The sequence below is a fragment of the Aphelocoma coerulescens genome, unplaced genomic scaffold (genome assembly GCF_041296385.1).
Source record: "Aphelocoma coerulescens isolate FSJ_1873_10779 unplaced genomic scaffold, UR_Acoe_1.0 HiC_scaffold_118, whole genome shotgun sequence".
Lineage (NCBI taxonomy): Eukaryota > Metazoa > Chordata > Aves > Passeriformes > Corvidae > Aphelocoma > Aphelocoma coerulescens.
Genome location: NW_027183476.1, coordinates 338,262 through 360,492, shown reverse-complemented (window position 1 = coordinate 360,492; position 22,231 = coordinate 338,262). Strand labels below are relative to the sequence as shown.

The following is a 22,231-nucleotide window of genomic DNA, read 5'->3' as shown; positions in this document are numbered from 1 at the left end:
GGTTGGAGGATCTCTGAAATTAGGGGATCCCAAGGGTTGGGAGATCCCAAGGGTTGGAGGATCCCCAAGAGTTGAAGGATCCCAAGGGTTGGAAGATCCCAAGAATTGGCTGATCCCAAGGGTTGAAGGATCCCAAGGGTTGAAGGAACTCAAGGGTTGAAGGTTCCCAAGATTTGGATGATCCCAAGGGTTGGGAGATCCCAAGGGTTGAGAGATCCCAAGAGTTGGAGGATCGCAGGCGTTGAAGGTTCCCAAAAACTGGGAGATCCCAAGGGTTGGAGGTTCCCAAGGGTTGAAGGGGATTCCAAGGCTTGGTTGGTGGATCCCTGAAATTAGGGAATCCCAAGGGTTGGAGGATCCCAAGGGTTGGAGGAACTCAAGGGTTGGAAGGTTCCCAAGGGTTGAAGGGGATCCCAAGGGTTGGAGGATCCCAAGGGTTGAAGCATCCCAAGAGTAGAAGGATCCCAAGAGTTGGTGGCTCCCCAAGGGTTGGAGGATCCCAAGGGTTGGATAATCCCCAGAGTTGAAGGATCCCAAGAATTGGATGATCCCAAGGTTTGGGAGATCCCAAGGGTTGAGAGATCCCAAGGGTTGGAGGATCGCAGGAGTTGAAGGTTCCCAAGAACTGGGAGATCTCAAGGGTTGAAGGATCCCAAGGGTTGGGAGATCCCAAGAGTTGAAGGATCCCAAGAGTTGAAGAGGATCCCAAGGGTTGGTTGGTGGATCCCTGAAATTAGGGAATCCCAAGGGTTGGAGGATCCCAAGGGTTGGAGGATCCCAAGGGTTGAAGGATCCCAAGGGTTGGATGATCCCAAAGGTTGGAGGATCCCAAGGGTTGGGGGATCCCAAGGGTTGAAGGATCCCAAGGGTTGGGAGATCCCAAGAGTTGAAGGATCCCAAGAGTTGAAGAGGATCCCAAGAGTTGATTGGTGGATCCCTGAAATTAGGGAATCCCAAGGGTTGGAGGATCCCAAGGGTTGAAGGATCCCAAGGGTTGGAGGATCCCCAAGGGTTGAAGGAGATCCCAAGAGTTGGAGGATCCCAAGAATTGGCTGATCCTAAGAGTTGAAGGATCCCAAGGGTTGAAGGAACTCAAGGGTTGGAAGGTTCCCAAGATTTGGATGATCCCAAGGTTTGGGAGATCCCGAGGGTTGAAGGAGATCCCAAGCATTGGTTGATCCCAAGCGTTGCTTGATCCCAAGCATTGAAATTTCCCCCGAGTTGAATCCTCCCAACCCCCCACCTCTCCCAAAGCTTCCTTGGCCGATCCCACCTCTCTTGGCCGATCCCGAGACCGGATCCCTCCCGTTCCCGTTCCCGTTCCCGGTTGATTTTTTCATTTCTTTTTTTTTTTGTTTTTTATTTCCCCTCCCCTCCCCCTCCCCCGATCCCACCCCGCCTCCTTCCCAGCTGCTCCGGAAGCGCCACATCGGCAACGACATCGTCACCATCATCTTCCAGGAGCCGGGGGCGCTGCCCTTCACGCCCCAGAACATCCGCTCCCACTTCCAGCACGTCTTCATCATCGTGCGCGCCCACCAGCCCTGCTCCGACAGCGTCTGCTACAGGTGCCGCCCCCACCCCGGGGGATCCGGGGGGATCCCGGGGGATCCTGGCCCATCCCGGCCCATCCTGGCCCATCCTGGCTGATCGTGACCCATCCCGGCCCATCCCGGGGAAACCTGGTGGATCCCAGTGGATCCCGGCCCATCCTGGCCCATCCCAGCCCATCCCGGGGGATCCTGGGGGATCCCGGCCCATCCCGGCCCATTCCGGCCCATCCCGGGGGATCCTGGGGGATTCTGGTGGATCCTGGCCCATCCCGGCCCATCCCGGTGGATCCCGGCCCATCCTGACAGATCCCGGCCCATCCCGGCCCATCCTGGGGGATCCTGGTGGATCCCGGTGGATCCCGGCCCATCTCAGCCCATCCCAGGGGATCCCGGGGGATCCCAGTGGATCCCGGCCCATCCCGGCCCATCCCGGGGGATCCTGGCCCATCTTGGTGCATCCCGGCCCATCCCGGCCCATCCCAGGAGATCCTGGTGGATCCCGGCCCATCCTGGTGGATCCCGGCCCATCCTGGGAGATCCTGGTGGATCCCGGCCCATCCCGGTGGATCCCGGTGGATCCCGGTGGATCCCGGCCCATCCTGGTGGATCCCGGTGGATCCCGGTGGATCCTGGCACATCCCGGCCCATCCCGGCCCATCCCAACGGATCCCGGCCCATCCCGGTGCATCCAGGCCCATCCCGACAGATCCTGGTGGATCCCGGTGGATCCCGGTGGATCCTGGTGGATCCCGGTGCATCCCGGTGCATCCTGGATCCCCTCAAATGCCCCCAAATGCCCCCAAATCCCCCCCAAATCCCCTCAAAATCACCCCAAATCCCCCCGAATTCCCCCCAAATCCCCCAAAATTCCCCCAAATCCCCCTGAAATCCCCCCAAAATCTCTCAAAATCCCTCCAAATCCCCCCCAAATCCCCCCAAAATCCCCTCAAATCTCCCCACATCCCCCCAAATCCCCCAAAATTCCCCCCAAAATCCCTTCAAATCCCCCCAAAATCCCCCAAATTCCCCCCAAATCCCCCAAATCCCCTCAAATCCCCCCAAAAATCCCCTCAAATCCCCCCAAATCCCCCCCAAATGCCCTCAAATCCCCCCAAAATCCCCCCAAATTCCCCCCAAATCCTCCCAAAATCCCTCCAAATCCCCCAAATCCCCCCGAAATCCCCCCAAAATTCCCCAAATCCCCTCAAATCTCCCCAAATCCCTCCCAAATCCCCCCAAACCCCCCCAAAATTCCCAAAATCCCCCAAAACCCTCCTGAATCCCCCCAAATTCCCCCCAAATTCCCCCAAAATTTCCCCTCAAATCCCCCCAAATCCCCCCAAAATCCACCCAAAATCCCCCAAATTCCTCCCAAATTCCCCTAAAATCCCTTCAGATCTCCCCAAAATCCCCCAAATCCCCTCCAAAATCCCTTCAAATCCCCCCAAAACCTCCCCAAATCCCCCCAAATCCCCCCAAATCCCCCCAAACTCCCCCCAAATCCCCCCAAATCCCCCTCAAATCCCCTCAAATCCCCCCAAATCCCCCCAAACTCCCCCCAAAATCCCCCCAAATCCCCCTCAAATCCCCTCAAACCCCCCTTTTTTCCCCCCCCTTCTCCGCCCCCCAAAGCGTCGCCGTCACGCGCTCCAAGGACGTCCCTCCCTTCGGCCCCCCGGTGCCGCCGGCGGGCGTCACCTTCGGCCGCTCCGAGCTCTTCCGCGCCTTCCTCTTGGCCAAGGCCATCAACGCCGAGAACGCGGCGCACAAATCCCACAAATTCCGCACCATGGCCACGAGGACGCGGCAGGAATACCTGCGGGATCTGGCGGAGAACTACGTCACCAACACGCCCTTGGACACGGCCGGCAAGTTCAACCTCATCTCCTTGGCTTCCAAAAAGAAGGAGAAATCCAAAGCTCGGCCTTGGGCGGAGTTGGAAAGTTCCGGCGCCGTTTCGTGGCGCGTTTCCGTCACCGATTTCGGCCGGGGGGGGCGCGGAGATCCCGTGCGTTTTGGGCATTTCCAAGGAGTTCGTGGTGCTCTTGGATTTGGGGGCCAAGGAGGTGGTGTTCAATTGTTTCACCGGGGACGTGATCGGTTGGAGCGCCGAGGGAGCGGCGTTGAGGATCTACCACGGGCGCGGGGATCTGGTCAGCGTGAGGGCGGCGGCGGGATCGGGATCGGCGGGATCGGCGGGATCGGCGGGATCGGCGGCGGGAGAGGGAGCGGAGGGAGCGGAGGGAGCGGCGGAGGAGGTCAGGGAGATCGTGCAGAGGCTCAAGGTGAGGGGAGAAGTGGGGGGGGTTGGGGGGATTGGGGGGATTTTGGGGGGGATTTGGGGGATTGGGGGGATTTGGGAAAAATGGGGGGAAATGGGGGGGAAAATGGGGGGAAAAGTTGGGGGGAAATTGGGAGAAATGGGGGAAATTGGGGGGGAAATGGGGGGAAATTGGGGGGAAAAATGGGGGAAATTGGGGGAAAAACGGGGGAAAATTGGAGGGAAACATTGGGGGAAAGAAGTTGGGGAATTGGGGGGGAAAAATTAGGGGGAAATGGGGGGAAAAGTTGGGGGGAAATTGGGGGAAATGGGGGGAATTTGGGAAAAATGGGGGGAAAAGTTGGGGGGAAATTGGGGGAAATGGGGGGAATTTGGGAAAAATGGGGGGGGAAAGTTGGGGGGAAAAGTTGGGGGGAAATTGGGGGAAATGGGGGGAATTTGGGAAAAATGGGGGGAAAATGGGGGGAAAAGTTGGGGGGAAAAGTTGGGGGGAAATTGGGGGGAAAAATTGGGGGGAAATGGGGGGAAATTGGGAGGAAAAGGTTGGGGAAATGGGGGGAAATTGGGGGGAAAAATTGGGGGGAAATGGGAAAAGTTGGGGGGAAATTGGGGGAAATGGGAATTTGGGAAAAATGGGGGGAAAATGGGGGGAAAAGTTGGGGGGAAATTGGGAGAAATGGGGAGAAATTGGGAAAAATGGGAAAAATGGGGGGAAAATGGGGGGAAAAAGTTGGGGAAAGGGGGGGAAATTGGGGGGGAAATTGGGGGGAAAAATGGGGGAAATTGGGGGAAAAACGGGGGAAAATTGGAGGGAAACATTGGGGGAAAGAAGTTGGGGAAATGGGGGGAAATTGGGAAAAATGGGGGGAAAAGTTGGGGGGAAATTGGGAGAAATGGGGGGAAATTGGGGGGAAAATTGGGAAAAATGGGGGGAAAATGGGGGGAAAAGGTTGGGGAAATGGGGGGAAATTGGGGGGAAAAATTAGGGGGAAATGGGGGGAAAAGTTGGGGGGAAATTGGGGGAAATGGGGGGAATTTGGGAAAAATGGGGGGGAAAATGGGGGGAAAAGTTGGGGGGAAATTGGGAGAAATGGGGGGAAAATGGGGGGAAAAGGTTGGGGAAATGGGGGGAAATTGGGGGGGAATGGGGGAAATTGGGGGAAAAACGGGGGGAAAATTGGAGGGAAACATTGGGGGAAAGAAGTTGGGGAAATGGGGGGAAATTGGGGGGAAAAGGTTGGGGAAATGGGGGGAAATTGGGGGGAAAAATTAGGGGGAAATGGGGGGAAAAGTTGGGGGGAAATTGGGGGAAATGGGGGGAATTTGGGAAAAATGGGGGGAAAATGGGGGGAAAAGTTGGGGGGAAAATGGGGGGAAAAATTGGGGGGAAATGGGGGGAAATTGGGGGGAAAAATTGGGGGGAAATAGGAAAAGTTGGGGGGAAATTGGGGGAAATGGGGGGAATTTGGGAAAAATGGGGGGAAAATGGGGGGAAAAATTGGGGGGAAATTGGGAGAAATTGGGGGGAAAAATTGGGGGGAAATAGGAAAAGTTGGGGGGAAATTGGGGGAAATTGGGGGAATTTGGGAAAAATGGGGGGGAAAATGGGGGGGAAAAGTTGGGGGGAAATTGGGGGGAAAAGTTGGGGGGAATTTGGGAAAAATGGGGGGAAAATGGGGGGAAAAGTTGGGGGGAAATTGGGAGAAATGGGGAAAAATTGGGGGGAAAATTGGGAAAAATGGGGGGAAAAGGTTGGGGAAATGGGGAAAAATTGGGGGGAAAATTGGGAAAAATGGGGGGAAAATGGGGGGAAAAGGTTGGGGAAATGGGGGGAAATTGGGGGGGAAAAATTGGGGGGAAATGGGGGGAAAAGTTGGAGAAATGGGAAACTGGGGGGAAAATGGGGGAAATTGGGGGAAAAACGGGGGAAAATGGGGGGAAAAATTGGGAAAATGGGGGGGGAATGGGGGAAAATGGGGGAATTTGGGGGAAATTTGAGGAATTGGGGGAAATTGGGGGTAAAACGGGAAAAATGGGGGAAAAATGGGGGGAAAAGTTGGGGAAATGGGGAAAAATTGGGGGGAAAATTGGGAAAAATGGGGGGAAATGGGGGGAGAAGGTTGGGGAAATGGGGGGAAATTGGAGGGAAAAATTGAGGGAAAGAAGTTGGGGAAATCGGGGGAAAAATGGGAAAAAAGTTGGGAAAATGGAGGGAAAAATGGGGGAAATTTGGGGGAAAATGGGGGAAATTGGGGGGAAAAATTGGGGGAAAGAAGTTGGGGAAATGGGGGGAAAAAGTTGGGGAAATGGGAAATTGGGGGAAAAAATGGGAAAAAAGTTGGGAAAATGGAGGGAAAAATTGGGGAAATGGGGGGAAATGGGGAGAAATTGGGGGGAAAATGGGGGAGATTGGGGAGAAATTGGGGGAGAAATGCGGAGAAAAAGTTGGGAAAATGGAGGGAAAAATGGGGCGAAATTGGGGGAAAAAGTTGGGAAAATGGGGGAAAATTGGGAAAAATGGGGGGGGGAATGGGGGAAAACTGGGGAAATGGGGGGAAATTGGGGGAAAAATGGGGGAGAAATGGGGGGGAATGGGGGGCAAAAATGGGAGGGAAAAATTGGGGGAAAAAGGTTGGGGAAATGGGGGAAAAGTTGGGAGAATTAGGGGGAAAAAGTTGGGGGGAAATGGGGAAAAATGAGGGGAAAATGGGGGGAAAAATGAGGGAAAACTGGGAAAAATGAGGGGGAAATGGGGAAAAATGGGGGAAATTGAGGAAAAAATTTGGGGAGAAAGGGGGGGAAAAAAGTTGGGAAAACGGAGGGAAAAATGGGGGAAAAAAGTTGGGGAAATGGGGGAAAATTGGGACAAATGGGGGAGAAATGGGGGAAATTGAGGAATAGCAAAAAACGTGGGAAAATGGGCAAAAAAATTCAAGGCAAATTGAGGGAAAAATGGAGAAAAATGGGGAGAACGGGGGGAAAAACCGGGAGAAGCCGAACAGGCCGAAATAGGAGCGATTAAAAAGGGATAAAACGGGAAGAAAAACGGGCAAAAAATGGGCAAAACCGGGCCAAAAACGAGGCCTCGAAATTGCTGAATCAGCAAGCCAGAATCAACCCCCGAAACAATGCCAAGGCCCAAAGCGGGCACGGAGCAAAACCTGCCTCGAAGGTGCCCGAGCGGCCGCGCTCCGCTTCGCCGGGGCGCCGTTGCCGACCGAGCCGCCGCGCCTGGCACGCAGGTGACCACGCCGGGCTGTGCCACGGTGGACATGACGCTGCGGCGCAACGGGCTGGGCCAGCTGGGCTTCCACGTGCACCCCGACGGCAGCGTGGCCGAGGTGGAGGAGTACGGCTTCGCCTGGCAAGCGGGGCTGCGGCGCGGTAGCCGCCTGCTGGAGGTGTGCAAGGTGGCGGCGGTGGCGCTGAGCCACGAGCAGATGATCGACCTCCTGCGCACCTCGGTCACCGTCACCGTGGTCATCGTGCCGCCCCACGAGGATGGCACCCCCAGGAGGTTGGTGGGGGTGTCGGGTGATCTCGGGGGGGTGCTGGGGGTGGTGTTGGTGGCATCTGGGAGCCATCGGTGGCATCTGGGTGTCGTGAGTGCCGTTGGTGGCATCTGGGTGTCTTGGGTGCCACTGGAGCCATCTGGGAGCCGTTGGTGCCGTCTCTGAGCCATTGGTGCCATCTGGGAGCCATTGGTGCCATCTGGGAGCCATTGGTGCCATCTGAGTGTCTTGGGTGCCATCTGGGTGCCATCTGGGAGCCACTGGTGCCATCTGGGTGCCGTTGGTGCCATCTCTGAGCCACGGGTGCCGTTTGGGTGCCGTGCGTGCCATTGGTGACCTCCAAGTGTCCTGGGTGCCACTGGTGCCATCTGGGAGCCACTGGTGCCATCCGGGTGCCGTTGATGCCATCTCTGAGCCACGGGTGCCACCTGGATGTCCTGGGTGCCACTGGTGCCCTCTGAGCTCCCTGGATGCCACCGGTGCCATCCGGGTGCCGTCGGTGCCATTCCCGTGCCATCCGTGTGCCGTCGGTGCCGTCTGGGTGTCGCGAGTGCCGTCGGTGCCACGCGGGCGCCGCGGGCGCCGTCGGTCACATCCGTGTGTCCCGGGCGCCGCGGGTGCCATCCCCAGGTCCCGGGTGCCGCGGGTGCCGTCCCCGTGCCGTGGGTGCCCCCCCGGTGCCCCGGGGCTGCGGCGCGGTAGCCGCCTGCTGGAGGTGGGCACGGTGGCGGCGGTGGCGCTGAGCCACGAGCAGATGATCGACCTCCTGCGCACCTCGGGCACCGGCACCGTGGGCATCGTGCCGCCCCACGAGGATGGCACCCCCAGGAGGTTGGTGGGGGTGTCGGGGAGTGCTGGGGGTGGCGTTGGTGCCATGTGGGTGCTGTTGGTGGTATTCGGGTTTTGTGAGTGGCGTTGGTGGCATCTGGGTGTCTTGGGTGCTGTTGGTGCCATCTGGGAGCCATTGGTGCCATCTGGATGCCATTGGTGACATCTCTGAGCCATTGGTGCCATCTGAGTGTCTTGGGTGCCACTGGTGCCATCTGGGTGCCACTGGTGCCATCTGGGAGCCATCGGTGCCATCCGGGAGCCTTTGGTGACATCTCTGAGCCATTGGTGCCATCTGAGTGTCTTGGGTGCCATCAGTGCCATCCGGGAGCCATTGGTGACATCTCTGGGTGCCATTGGTGCCATCTGGGAGCCATTGGTGCCATCTGGGTCTCAAGGTTGCCATTGGTGCCATCCGGGAGCCATTGGTGCCATCCGGGAGCCATTGGTGTCATCTGGGTCTCATGGGTGCCGTCGGTGCCATCTGGGAGCCATCGGTGCCATCCGGGTGCCATCGGTGCCATCTGGGAGCCATCGGTGCCATCTGGGAGCCATTGGTGCCATCTGGGTGCCGTTGGTGACATCTCTGAGCCATTGGTGCCATCCGGGTGCCATCGGTGCCATCCGGGTGCCATCGGTGCCATCTGGGAGCCATCGGTGCCATCTGGGAGCCATCGGTGCCATCTGGGAGCCATTGGTGCCATCTGGGTGCCATTGGTGACATCTCTGAGCCATTGGTGCCATTGGTGCCGTCTCTGAGCCATGGGTGCCATCTGGGTCTCATGGGTGCCATCGGTGCCATCCGGGAGCCATTGGTGCCATCTGAGTGTCTTGGGTGCCATCAGTGCCATCCGGGTCCATTGGTGACATCTCTGAGCCACTGGTGCCATCGGAGCCACTGGTGCCATCTGGGAGCCATTGGTGATATCTGGGTGCCATTGGTGCCATCTCTGAGCCATTGGTGCCATTGGTGCCGTCTCTGAGCCATGGGTGCCATCTGGGTGCCGTGGGTGCCGTTCGTGACTTCCAAGTGCCCTGGGTGCCATTGGTGCCATCTGGGAGCCATTGGTGCCATCTGGGTCTCATGGGTGCCATCGGTGCCATCCGGGAGCCATTGGTGACATCTGGGTGTCTTGGGTGCCATCGGTGCCATCCGGGAGCCATTGGTGCCATCGGGGAGCCATTGGTGCCATCTGGGTCTCAAGGTTGCCATTGGTGCCATCCGGGTGCCATTGGTGTCATCTGGGTCTCATGGGTGCCGTCGGTGCCATCTGGGAGCCATTGGTGCCATCTGGATGCCATTGGTGCCATCCAGGAGCCATTGGTGCCATCTGGGTCTCATGGGTGCCATCGGCGCCATCCGGGAGCCATTGGTGCCATCTGGGAGCCATTGGTGCCATCTGAGTGTCTTGGGTGCCATCAGTGCCATCCGGGAGCCATTGGTGACGTCTCTGAGCCATTGGTGCCATCTGGGAGCCATTGGTGCCATCTGGGTCTCAAGGTTGCCATCGGTGCCATCCGGGTGCCATTGGTGTCATCTGGGTCTCATGGGTGCCGTCGGTGCCATCTGGGAGCCATTGGTGCCATCTGGGTGTCATGGGTGCCATCAGTGCCATCCGGGAGCCATTGGTGCCATCTGGGTGCCATCGGTGCCATCTGGGAGCCATTGGTGACATCAATGTCCCATTGGTGCCGTCTGGGTGCCGCTGGTGCCATCTGGGCGCCATCCGGGTGCCGTTGGTGCCACTGATGTGCCATGGGTGCCGTTGGTGCCATCCGGGTGCCGTTGGTGCCACCACTGCCGCCCTTCCCCCTTTCAATGCCACCAGTGCCACCCTTCCCATGTCCCATCGGTGCCACCCCGATGCCACCAGTGCCACCCTTCCCTTGTCCCATCGGTGCCACCCCAGTGCCACCAGTGCCACCCTTCCCTTGTCCCATCAGTGCCACCCCAGTGCCACCAGTGCCACCCTTCCCTTGTCCCATCGGTGCCACCTCCCCCCCGCTGGTGCCACCCCGATGCCACCGGTGCCACCCTTCCCACCTTCCCTTGTCCCATCGGTGCCACCCTTCCCACATCCCATCAGTGCCACCCCAGTGCCACCAGTGCCACCCTTCCTTGTCCCATCGGTGCCACCCCAGTGCCACCGGTGCCACCCTTCCCACCTTCCCTTGTCCCACCGGTGCCACCCTTCCCTTGTCCCATGGGTGCCACCTCCCCCCCGCTGGTGCCACCCCGATGCCACCGGTGCCACCCTTCCCACCTTCCCTTGTCCCATCGGTGCCACCCTTCCCACATCCCATCGGTGCCACCCCAGTGCCACCAGTGCCACCCTTCCCTTGTCCCATTGGTGCCACCCCAGTGCCACCGGTGCCACCCTTCCCACCTTCCCTTGTCCCACCAGTGCCACCCTTCCCATGTCCCATCGGTGCCACCCCAGTGCCACCGGTGCCACCCTTCCATGTCCCATCAGTGCCACCCTTCCCATGTCCCATGGGTGCCACCTCCCCCCCGCTGGTGCCACCTTTCCCTTGTCCCATGGGTGCCACCCTTCCCTTGTCCCCGGGCATTCCCGGTGCCCAGTGTGCCAGCAGTGCCAGCGGTGCCCGGTGTGCCCGGTGTGCCAGCGGTGCCCGTCGCTGTGCGCAGGGCGTGGTCGGAGAGCCTGGAGCCGGCCGCGGGCGCGGAGCCGAAGGCGGATCCGGAGCCTTTCCCGGAGCCCTTCCCGGGCACCTTCCGGGCCCCGTTCCGGAGCGGCGCCGGTTGGCACCGGAGCGGCGCCGCGGGCACCAAACGGGCACCGGCCGCTCCCGGCGTTCCTCAGCGGGAAACGCAGCCCGGCCACGGGAAAAGGTGAGGAGACGGCGATTCCCGAAATGCCCGGAATTGCCACCAAAATGCCCCCAAAATTCCCGGAATTCCGACCAAAATTCCTGCAATTTCCACCAAAATCCCCCCAAATTCCTGGAATTCTGACGAAAATACCCCCAAAATTCCTGGAATTCTCCACAAAATCCCCCCAAAATTCCCGGAATTCCCCCCAAATTCCCAGAATTTCCCCAAAATTCCCGGGAATTCCCACCAAAATTCCCCCAAAATTCTGGGAATTCCCACCAAAATCCCCCCAAAATTCTGGGAATTCTGTCCAAAATGCCCCTAAAATTCCCGGAATTCCCACCAAAATTCCCACCAAAATGCCCCCAAAATTCCCAGAATTCCCACCAAAATCCCCCCCCAAAATTCCCGGGAATTCTGACCAAAATCCCTCCAAAATTCCCGGGAATTCCCACCAAAGTCCCCCCAAAATTCCCGGAATTCCCACCAAAATCCCCCCAGAATTCCTACAAAAATTCCTGGAATTCCCACCAAAATCCCCCCCAAAATTCCCGGGAATTCCCACAAAAATCCCCCCAGAATTCCCGGGAATTCCCACCAAAATCCCCCCAAAATTCCTGGGAATTCCCACCAAAATCCCCCCAGAATTCCCAGAATTCTGACCAAAATGCCCCAAAATTCCGGGAATTCCCACAAAAATACCCCCAGAATTCCAGGAATTCCCACCAAAATCCCACCAAAATTCCCACCAAAATCACCCCAAAATTCCCGGAATTCTGACCAAAATCCCCCCAAAATTCCTGGCAATTCCCACCAAAATACCCCCAGAATTCCCAGAATTCCCCACCAAAATCCCCCCAAAATTCTGGGAATCCCCCCAAAATCCCCCCAGAATTCCCACAAAATTCCCGGAATTCCCACCAAAATTCCCCCAGAATTCCCAGAATTGCCACCAAAATCCCCCCAAAATTCCCGGAATTCCCCCCAAATCCTCGGAATTTCTGGGATTCCACCCAAAATTCTTGGAAATCTCCCCAAAATCCCCCCAAAATTCCCGGAATTCCCACCAAAATCCCCTCAAAATCCCCAAAATTCCTTGGATTCCACCCCAAATCCCCCCCTTCTTCCCGTTTTTCCCCATTTTCCCCCGTTTTCCCTCCTTTTTCTCCATTTTCCCCCATTTTTTTTCCCATTTTTTTCCCATTTTTCCCCATTTTTCCCCCCATTTCCCCCCATTTTTCCCCATTTTTCCCCATTTCTCCCCATTTTCCCCCATTTCCCCCATTTATTCTCATTTTTTCCCCCATTTTTTCCCATTTTCCCCATTTTTTCCCCATTTTTCCCCATTTCCCCCCATTTTCCCCATTTTTTCCCATTTTCCCCCATTTTTCTCCTATATTTTCCCCATTTTTCCCCATTTTTTCCCATTTTCCCCCCATTTTCCCCCATTTCTCCCCATTTTTCCCTTTTTCCCCATTTCCCCCCACTTTTTCCCATTTTCCCTGTTTTTCCCCATTTTTTCCCTTTTCTTTCCCATTTTTCCCCATTTTTCCGTTTTTCCCCATTTTTCCCCATTTTTCCCCCTTTTTCCATTTATTCTCATTTTCCCCCATTTTTTTCCCATTTTCCCCCATTTTCCCCCATTTTCCCTCCTTTTTCCCCATTTTCCCCCTTTTTTTTCCCATTTTTCCCTGTTTTTTTTCCCCATTTTTCCCCATTTTCCCCCATTTCTCCCCATTTCTCCCCATTTTTCCCCATTTCCCCCATTTATTCTCATTTTTTCCCCCATTTTTTCCCCATTTTTCCCCATTTTTCCCCATTTTTTCCATTTTCCCCCCATTTTCCCCCATTTCTCCCCATTTTTCCCTTTTTCCCCATTTCCCCCCATTTTCCCCATTTTCCCCCCGTTTTCCCCCATTTTTCCCCATTTCCCCCCGTTTATTCTCATTTTTTTCCCATTTTTTTCCCCATTTCCCCCCATTTTTTCCATTTCTCCCCGTTTTTTTTTCCCATTTTTCCCCATTTTTCCCCATTTTCCCCATTTATTCTCATTTTTCCCCCATTTTTCCCCCGTTTTTCCCCATTTTCCCCATTTTTTCCCCATTTTTCCCCATTTTCCCCCATTTTCCCCCATTTTCCCCCATTTTCCCCATTTTTTCCCATTTCCCCCCAATTTTCCCCATTTTTTCCCCATTTTTCCCCATTTTCCCCCATTTATTCTCATTTTTTCCCCCATTTTTCCCCCATTTCTCCCCATTTTTCCCTTTTTCCCCATTTTCCCCCATTTTTTCCCATTTTCCCCGTTTTTCCCCATTTTTTCCCTTTTCTTTCCCATTTTCCCATTTTCCCCCATTTTCCCCATTTTTCCCCATTTTCTCCCCATTTTTCCCCATTTTCCCCCGTTTTTTTCCCCATTTTCCCCCGTTTTTTTCCCCATTTTTCCCCATTTTCCCCCATTTCCCCCCATTTTTTTCCCCATTTTCCCCCCGTTTCTCCCCAATTTTCTCCCCCTTTTCCCATTTTTGCCCGTTTTTTGCTCTTTTTGCCCCATTCCAGGCCCCTGAGCTTCCCGGAGTCTCCGCGCTCCGGCCCCTCCCCCTTCCGCCAACCCTCCGGGAGCTTCTCCGGCCCCGGGAGCGGCGCCGGGGGCCCGGAAAGGTGGGAAAGGGAGGGAAAATGGGCGGAAAAACGGGGAAAACGGGAAAAATGGGGAAAAAAGGGGGAAATGGGGGAAAAGGGGGAAAAATGGGGGAAAAAAAGGGGAATAAATGGGGAAAAAATGGGGGAAAATGGGGAAAAAAATGGGAAAAAAATGGGGGAAAAGGGGTAATAAATGGGGGAAAAGGGGGAAAATGGGAGAAATGGGGGGAAAACGGGAAAAATGGGGAAAAAATGGGAAAAATGGGGAAAAAAAGGGGAATAAATGGGGAAAAAATGGGGGGGGAATGGGAAAAAATGGGGAAAATGGGGAAATGGGGAAAAACGGGGAAAACGGGAAAATTGGGGAAAATGGGGGAAAACGGGAAAAATGGGGAAAAAATGGGAAAAATGGGGAAAAAAAAGGGGGAATAAATGGGGGAAAAGGGGGAAAATGGGGAAATGGGGGGAAAACGGGAAAAATGGGGGAAAATGGGGAAAACGGGAAAAAAAAGGGGAATAAATGGGGAAAAAATGGGGGGGAAATGGGAAAAAAATGGGGAAAAATTGGGGGAAAATGGGGAAAAACGGGGAAAAACGGGGAAAACGGGAAAAATGGGGAAAAAAGGGGGAAAAAAATGGGAATAAATGGGGAAAAATTGGGCAGAAAAATGGGGAAAACGGGAAAAATGGGGGGAAATGGGGGAAAAGGGGGATAAATGGGGGGGAATGGGGGGAAAATTGGGAAAAATGGGGAGAAATGGGGGAAAATGGGAATAAATGGGGGAAAATGGGGGAAATGGGGGGAAAATGGGGAAAAATTGGGGGAAAATGGGGAGAAAAATGGGAAAAGGGGGGGAAAAGGGGGATAAATGGGGGGGGAATGGGGGGAAAATGGGGGGAAAACGGGAAAATGGGAAAAATGGGGGGGAATGGGGGAAAAATGGGGAAAAATGGGGGAAAAGGGGGGAAAAATGGGAAAAAATGGGGGGAAAAGGGGGAAAATGGGAATAAATGGGGAAAAAAATGGGAAAAAATGGGAATAAATGGGGGAAAATGGGAAAAAGGGGGGAAATGGGGGAAAATGGGAAAAAAATGGGGAGAAATGGGGGAAAATGGGAATAAATGGGGGAAAAATGGGGAAAAAATGGGGAAAAATGGGGAGAAATGGGGAAAACGGGAAAATTGGGGAAAAAAGGGGGAAAAATGGGAATAAATGGGGAAAAAATGGGGGGGAAAGTGGGGGAAAAATGGGGAGAAATTGGGGGAAAATGGGGAAAATGGGGAAAAATGGGAAAAGGGGGGGAAAAGGGGGATAAATGGGGGGGGAATGGGGGGAAAATGGGGGGAAAACGGGGAAAATGGGAAAAATGGGGGAAAAGGGGGAATAAATGGGGGAAAATGGGGGAAAAATGGGAAAAAAATGGGGGAAAATGGGGAATAAACGGGGGGAAATGGGGAAAATGGGGGGAAAATGGGAAAAACGGGGAAAAATGGGAATAAATGGAAAAAGGGGGAAGAAATGGGGAAAAACAGAAAAATGGGGAAAATGGGAAAGAAAGGGAAAAAATGGGGAAAAACTGGAACAAACGGGGGGAAAATGGGGAAAAACGGGAAAGTGGGAAAAAATGGGGAAAAACAGGGAAAAATGGGGAAAAAGAGGGGAAATGGGGAAAAATGGGGAAAAAATGGCGAAAAAATGGGAATAAACGGGGGAAAAATGGGGAAAAAAACGGGAAAAATGGGAATAAATGGGGGGGAAGGGGGGAAATGGGGAAAAATGGGGAAAAAATGGGAAAAATGGGGGAAAACGGGGAAAAACAGGGGGAAATGGGGAAAAATGGGGAAAAATGGGGGGGAAAAAATGGGGAAAAATGGGGGAAAATTGGGTAAAGGGGGAAAAAATGGAGGAAAAAATGGGGAAAGAATTGGGAAAAATGGAGGAAAAAAATGAGGAAAAAATGGGGAAAATGGAGGAAAAAATGGGAAAAAATGGGGAAAATGGAGGAAAAAATGGGAAAAGAATTGGGAAAAAATGGAGGAAAAAATGGGGAAAAATGGAAAAAATTGAAAAAACGGAGGAAAAATGGGAAAAAATGGGGGAAAAAATGGGGGAAAAATTGGGAAAATGGAGGAAAAAATTGGGAAAATGGGGGAAAAATTGGGAAAATGGAGGAAAAAATGGGAAAAAATGGAGGAAAAAACGGGGAAAGAAATGGGAAAATGGGAGAAAAAGTGGGGGAAAAATTGGGAAAATGGAGGAAAAAATGGGAAAAAATGGGGGAAATGGAGGAAAAAATGGGGAAAATGGTGAAAAATGGGGGAAAAATTGGGAAAATTGAGGAAAAAATGGGGAAAATGGAGGAAAAAATGGGAAAAGAATTGGGAAAAAATGGAGGAAAAAATGGGGAAAAAATGGAAAAAATTGGGAAAAAAAGGAAAAAATGGGGAAAAATGGCGGAAAAAACAGAGGAAAAAATGGGGGAAAAATTGGGAAAAAACGGAGGAAAAATGGGGAAAAAATGGGGAAAATGGGGGAAAAAATGGGGGAAAAATTGGGAAAATGGAGGAAAAAATGGGAAAAAATGGAGGAAAAAACGGGGAAAGAAATGGGAAAATGGGGGAAAAAGTGGGGGAAAAATTGGGAAAATGGAGGAAAAATGGGAAAAAATGGGGGAAATGGAGAATGGGGGAAATGGAGGAAAAAATGGGGAAAATGGTGAAAAATGGGGGAAAAATTGGGAAAATTGAGGAAAAAATGGGAAAAAATGGGGAAAATGGAGGAAAAAATGGGGAAAGAATTGGGAAAAAATGGAGGAAAAAATGGGGAAAAAAAGGAAAAAATGGAGGAAAAAACAGAGGGAAAAATGGGGGAAAAATTGGGAAAAAACGGAGGAAAAATGGGGAAAAAATGGGGAAAATGGAGGAGAAAATGGGGGGAAAATTGGGAAAATGGAGGAAAAAATTGGGAAAATGGGGGAAAAAATGGGGGAAAAATTGGGAAAATGGAGGAAAAAATGGGAAAAAATGGAGGAAAAAACGGGGAAAGAAATGGGAAAATGGGGGAAAAATGGGGAAAATGGAGGAAAAACTGGGGAAAAAAATGGGAAAAATGGGGGGAAAATGGGAAAAATGCTGGGAAAAAATGGCGAAAAAATGGGAATTGGGGGAGTTGGGCTTTTCCTGGGGGTGGCAGCTCCGGAATTCCCGTTTTTTTTTCCTGGCCAGGCCCCAGAGGGCGGCGGCGTTCCCGGCGGAGCCGCAGCCGGGAGCCTCCGAGGGCACCGGGGCCACCGGGACCACCGGGATCACCGGGATCGGCCACGAGGGCGGCACCGAGAGGATCAAGGCGGGTACGGAAATTTGGGATTGGGGCACGGGAAATTTGGGATTGGGATGGGGAATTTGGGGTGGGAATGGGAGATTTGGGATTGGATTGGGAGATTTGGGATGGGAATGGGAGATTTGGGATTGGAATGGGAGATTTGGGATTGGATTGGGAGATTTGGGGTGAGAATGGGGAATTTGGGATTGGATTGGGAGATTTGGGATGGGAATGGGAGATTTGGGATGGGAATGGGGAATTTGGGATGGGAATGGGGAATTTGGGATGGGAATGGGAGATTTGGGATGGGGATGGGAGATTTGGGATGGGGATGGGAAATTTGGGATGGGAATGGGAGATTTGGGATTGGAATGGGGAATTTGGGATTGGAATGGGGAATTTGGGATGGGAATGGGAGATTTGGGATTGGATTGGGAGATTTGGGATGGGGATGGGAGATTTGGGATGGGAATGGGGAATTTGGGATGGGAATGGGAGATTTGGGATGGGAATGGGAGATTTGGGATGGGGATGGGAAATTTGGGATTGGAATGGGAGATTTGGGATTGGATTGGGGAATTTGGGATTGGGGCACAGGAAATTTGGGATTGGGATGGGGAATTTGGGATGGGAATGGGAGATTTGGGATTGGGGCACAGGAAATTTGGGATTGGGATGGGGAATTTGGGATTGGGATGGGAGATTTGGGATTGGAATGGGAAATTTGGGATGGGAATGGGAGATTTGGGATGGGAATGGGAGATTTGGGATGGGGATGGGAAATTTGGGATTGGAATGGGAGATTTGGGATTGGATTGGGGAATTTGGGATTGGGGCACAGGAAATTTGGGATTGGGATGGGGAATTTGGGATGGGAATGGGAGATTTGGGATTGGAAAGGGGAATTTGGGATTGGAATGGGAATTTGGGATGAGAAAGGGGAATTTGGGATGGGGGCGGGGAATTTGGGATTGGGGCACCGGAAATTTGGGATTGGAATGGGAGATTTGGGGTGAGAATGGGAAATTTGGGATTGGATTGGGAGATTTGGGATGGGAATGGGGAATTTGGGATTGGGGCACAGGAAATTTGGGATTGGATTGGGAGATTTGGGATGGTGGGAGATTTGGGGTGAGAATGGGGAATTTGGGATTGGAATGGGGAATTTGGGATGAGAATGGGGAATTTGGGATGGGAATGGGAGATTTGGGATGGGAATGGGAGATTTGGGATGGGGATGGGGAATTTGGGATGGGAATGGGAGATTTGGGATGGGATTGGGAGATTTGGGATGGGGATGGGAATTTGGGATGGGGATGGGAAATTTGGGATGGGAATGGGAGATTTGGGATTGGAATGGGAGATTTGGGATGGGAATGGAGATTTGGGATTGGAATGGGGAATTTGGGATGAGAATGGGAGATTTGGGATGGGAATGGGAGATTTGGGATGGGAATGGGGAATTTGGGATTGGAATGGGGAATTTGGGATTGGAATGGGGAATTTGGGATGAGAATGGGAGATTTGGGATTGGAATGGGAGATTTGGGATGGGAATGGGGGAATTTGGGATTGGAATGGGGATTTGGGATGGGAATGGGAGATTTGGGATGGGAATGGGGAATTTGGGATTGGAATGGGAGATTTGGGATGGGAATGGGAGATTTGGGATGGGGATGGGGAATTTGGGATGGGAATGGGAGATTTGGGATGGGATTGGGAGATTTGGGATGGGGATGGGAAATTTGGGATGGGGATGGGAAATTTGGGATGGGGAATGGGAGATTTGGGATTGGAATGGGAGATTTGGGATGGGAATGGGAGATTTGGGATTGGAATGGGAATTTGGGATGAGAATGGGGATTTGGGATTGGAATGGGAGATTTGGGATGGAATGGGAGATTTGGGATGGGAATGGGGAATTTGGGATGGGAATGGGAGATTTGGGATTGGAATGGGAGATTTGGGATTGGAATGGGAGATTTGGGATGGGAATGGGGAATTTGGGATTGGAATGGGGAATTTGGGATTGGAATGGGGAATTTGGGATGGGAATGGGAGATTTGGGATGGGAATGGGGAATTTGGGATTGGAATGGGAGATTTGGGGATGGGAATGGGAGATTTGGGATGGGAATGGGGAATTTGGGATTGGAATGGGAGATTTGGGATTGGAATGGGAGATTTGGGATGGGAATGGGAGATTTGGGATGGGAATGGGGAATTTGGGATTGGAATGGGAGATTTGGGATGGGATGGGAGATTTGGGATTGGATGGGGAATTTGGGATGTGAATGGGAGATTTGGGATTGGAATGGGAGATTTGGGATGGGAATGGGAGATTGGGATGGGAATGGGGAATTTGGGATGAGAATGGGAGATTTGGATTGGAATGGGAGATTTGGGATGGGAATGGGGAATTTGGGATGGGAATGGGGAATTTGGGATTGGAATGGGGAATTTGGGATGGGAATGGGAGTTTGGGGATGGGAATGGGGATTTGGGTTGGAATGGGAGATTTGGGATGGGAATGGGGATTTGGGATGAGAATGGGAGATTTGGGATTGGAATGGGGAGATTTGGGATGGGAATGGGGAATTTGGGATTGGAATGGGGAATTTGGGATTGGAATGGGGGATTTGGGATGGGAATGGGAGATTTGGGATGGGGAATGGGGAATTTGGGATTGGAATGGGAGTTTGGGATGGGAATGGGAGTTTGGGATGGGATGGGAGATTTGGGATGGGATGGGGAATTTGGGATTGGAATGGGAGATTTGGGATTGGATGGGAGATTTGGGATGGGAATGGGGAATTTTGGATGGGAATGGGAGATTTGGGATGGGAATGGGAGATTTGGGATGGGAATGGGGAATTTGGGATTGGATTGGGAGATTTGGGATGGGAATGGGGAGTTTGGGATTGGATGGGGAATTTGGGATGAGAATGGGAGATTTGGGATGGGAATGGGGATTTGGGATGGGAATGGGGATTTGGGATGGGAATGGGCAATTTGGGGGTGAGAATGGGAATTTGGGATTGGGGGGAAATTTGGGATTGGAATGGGAAATTTGGGGTAAAAATGGGAAATTTGGGATGGGAATGGGGAATTTGGGATGGGGTCTGGGAAATTTGGGTGGGAAAAGGGCGGGAATGGCATTATCCGGTTCCCAGCCCATTCCCTGACCCCATTCCTGATCCCAAATCCCGATCCCAAATTCCAGGCCCAAATCCTGACCCCAAATCCTGATCCCAAACCCTGATCCCAAACCCTGATCCCAAATCCCGATCCCAAACCTCGATCCCAGCCCCATTCCCACATTCCCAGCCCCATCCCCGATCCCCAAACCCCAATCCCAGCCCCCAAATCCCAAATCCCTGACTCCATTCCCGATCCCAAACCCCATTCCAGCCCAATCCCAATCCCGATCCCAACCCCCAAATCCCAAATCCCTGACCCCAATCCCAATCCCAACCCCCAAACCCCAACCCCGATCCCACATTCCCAAATCCCGGATCCCATTCCCGATCCCAAACCCCAAATCCCAAATCCCAAATCCCTGACCCCAATCCCAAACCCCATTCCCACATTCCTGAATCCCAAACCCCGATCCCAACCCCCAAATCCCAAATCCCAAACCCCGATCCCAAACCCCAATCCCAAATCCCAAATCTCTGACCCCAATCCCGATCCCAAACCCCAATCCCAGCCCCAATCCCAAACCCCGATCCCAACCCCCAAATCCCAAATCCCTGACCCCAATCCCGATCCCAAACCCCAATCCCAAACCCCATTCCCGATCCCAAAGCCTGATCCCGATCCCAAACCCCGATCCCAACTCCAATCCCAATTCCAAACCCCAAATCCCAACCCCAAATCCAACCCCAATCCCAAATCCCAACCCCAATCCCAAATCCCAGCCCCATTCCCACCCCCTGACCCCATTCCCAACCCCAATCCCAAATCCCAACCCAAATCCCAAATCGCAGCCCCAATCCCAAATCCCAACCCCATTCCCACCCCCCTGACCCCGATCCCAGCCCCAAATCCCAAATCCCAGCCCCATTCCCATTCCCACCCCCTGACCCCGATCCCAACCCCCAAAATCCCAAATCCCAGCCCCAATCCCAAATCCCAGCCCTATTCCCACCCCCTGACCCCGATCCCAACCCCAAATCCCAAATCCCAGCCCCATTCCCACCCCCCTGACCCTGACCCCGATCCCAACCCCAATCCCAAATCCCTGACCCCAATCCCGATCCCAAACCCCATTCCAGCCCCAATCCCAATCCCGATCCCAACCCCAATCCAAATCCCAAACCCCGATCCCAATCCCAATCCCAAATCCCAGCCCCATTCCCACCCCCTGACCCCGTTCCCAACCCCAAATCCCAAATCCCAGCCCCAATCCCAAATCCCAACCCAAATCCCAAATCCCAGCCCATTCCCACCCCCTGACCCCGTTCCCAACCCCAAATCCCAAATCCCAACCCCAATCCCAAATCCCAGCCCCATTCCCACCCCTGACCCCGATCCCAACCCCAATCCCAAATCCCAGCCCCAATCCCAAATCCCAACCCCATTCCCACCCCCTGACCCCGATCCCAATGCCAACCCCAATCCCAAACCCCGATCCCAACCCCAATCCCAAATCCCAACCCCAATCCCACCCCCTGACCCCGATCCCAGCCCCAATCCCAAATCCCAACCCCATTCCCACCCCCTGACCCCGATCCCAACCCCAATCCCAAATCCCAACCCCATTCCCACCCCCCTGACCCCTTTCCAACCCCAAATCCCAGCCCCAATCCCAAATCCCAGCCCCAATCCCAAATCCCAGCCCCATTCCCACCCCCTGACCCCGATCCCAGCCCCAAATCCCAAATCCCAGCCCCAATCCCAAATCCCAATCCCAAATCCCAAATCCCAGCCCCATTCCCACCCCCTGACCCCGTTCCCGTCGTTCCAGAGCCGCTCTGGCACATCCCGGCCCCATCCCGAATTCCCGGGAAGCGCCCGGCGCGCCCGGATCCGCCCGGGAAGGATTCCCCGAACCGCCAGGCCAAGGTGGGATCCCGGAAAAGCCCCGGAATCGCCCAAAATCACCCCAAAAATCCCCTCGGAAATCCCCAAAAAACCCTCCCAAAATCCCCCCAAAAATCCCCAGAATTCCCTAAAAATCGCCCCAAAATCCCCCCCCAAAATCCCTGGAATTCCCCAAAAATCCCTGGAATTCCCCAAAAATCCCCCTAAAAATCCCT

General features: G+C 53.7%; 1 protein-coding gene across 1 annotated transcript in view; it reads left to right on the top strand.

The window, feature by feature from the left end:
- Positions 1-22,231, top strand: part of LOC138100607 (signal-induced proliferation-associated 1-like protein 3) — a 76,082-nt gene that overhangs the window by 14,330 nt on the left and 39,521 nt on the right. Inside the window, 8 exon segments of the mRNA XM_068998482.1 lie at positions 1,411-1,568; positions 3,186-3,543; positions 3,545-3,838; positions 7,077-7,351; positions 10,825-11,028; positions 13,567-13,668; positions 16,876-17,000; positions 21,940-22,037. Coding sequence (XP_068854583.1) covers positions 1,411-1,568; positions 3,186-3,543; positions 3,545-3,838; positions 7,077-7,351; positions 10,825-11,028; positions 13,567-13,668; positions 16,876-17,000; positions 21,940-22,037 — 1,614 coding nt within the window.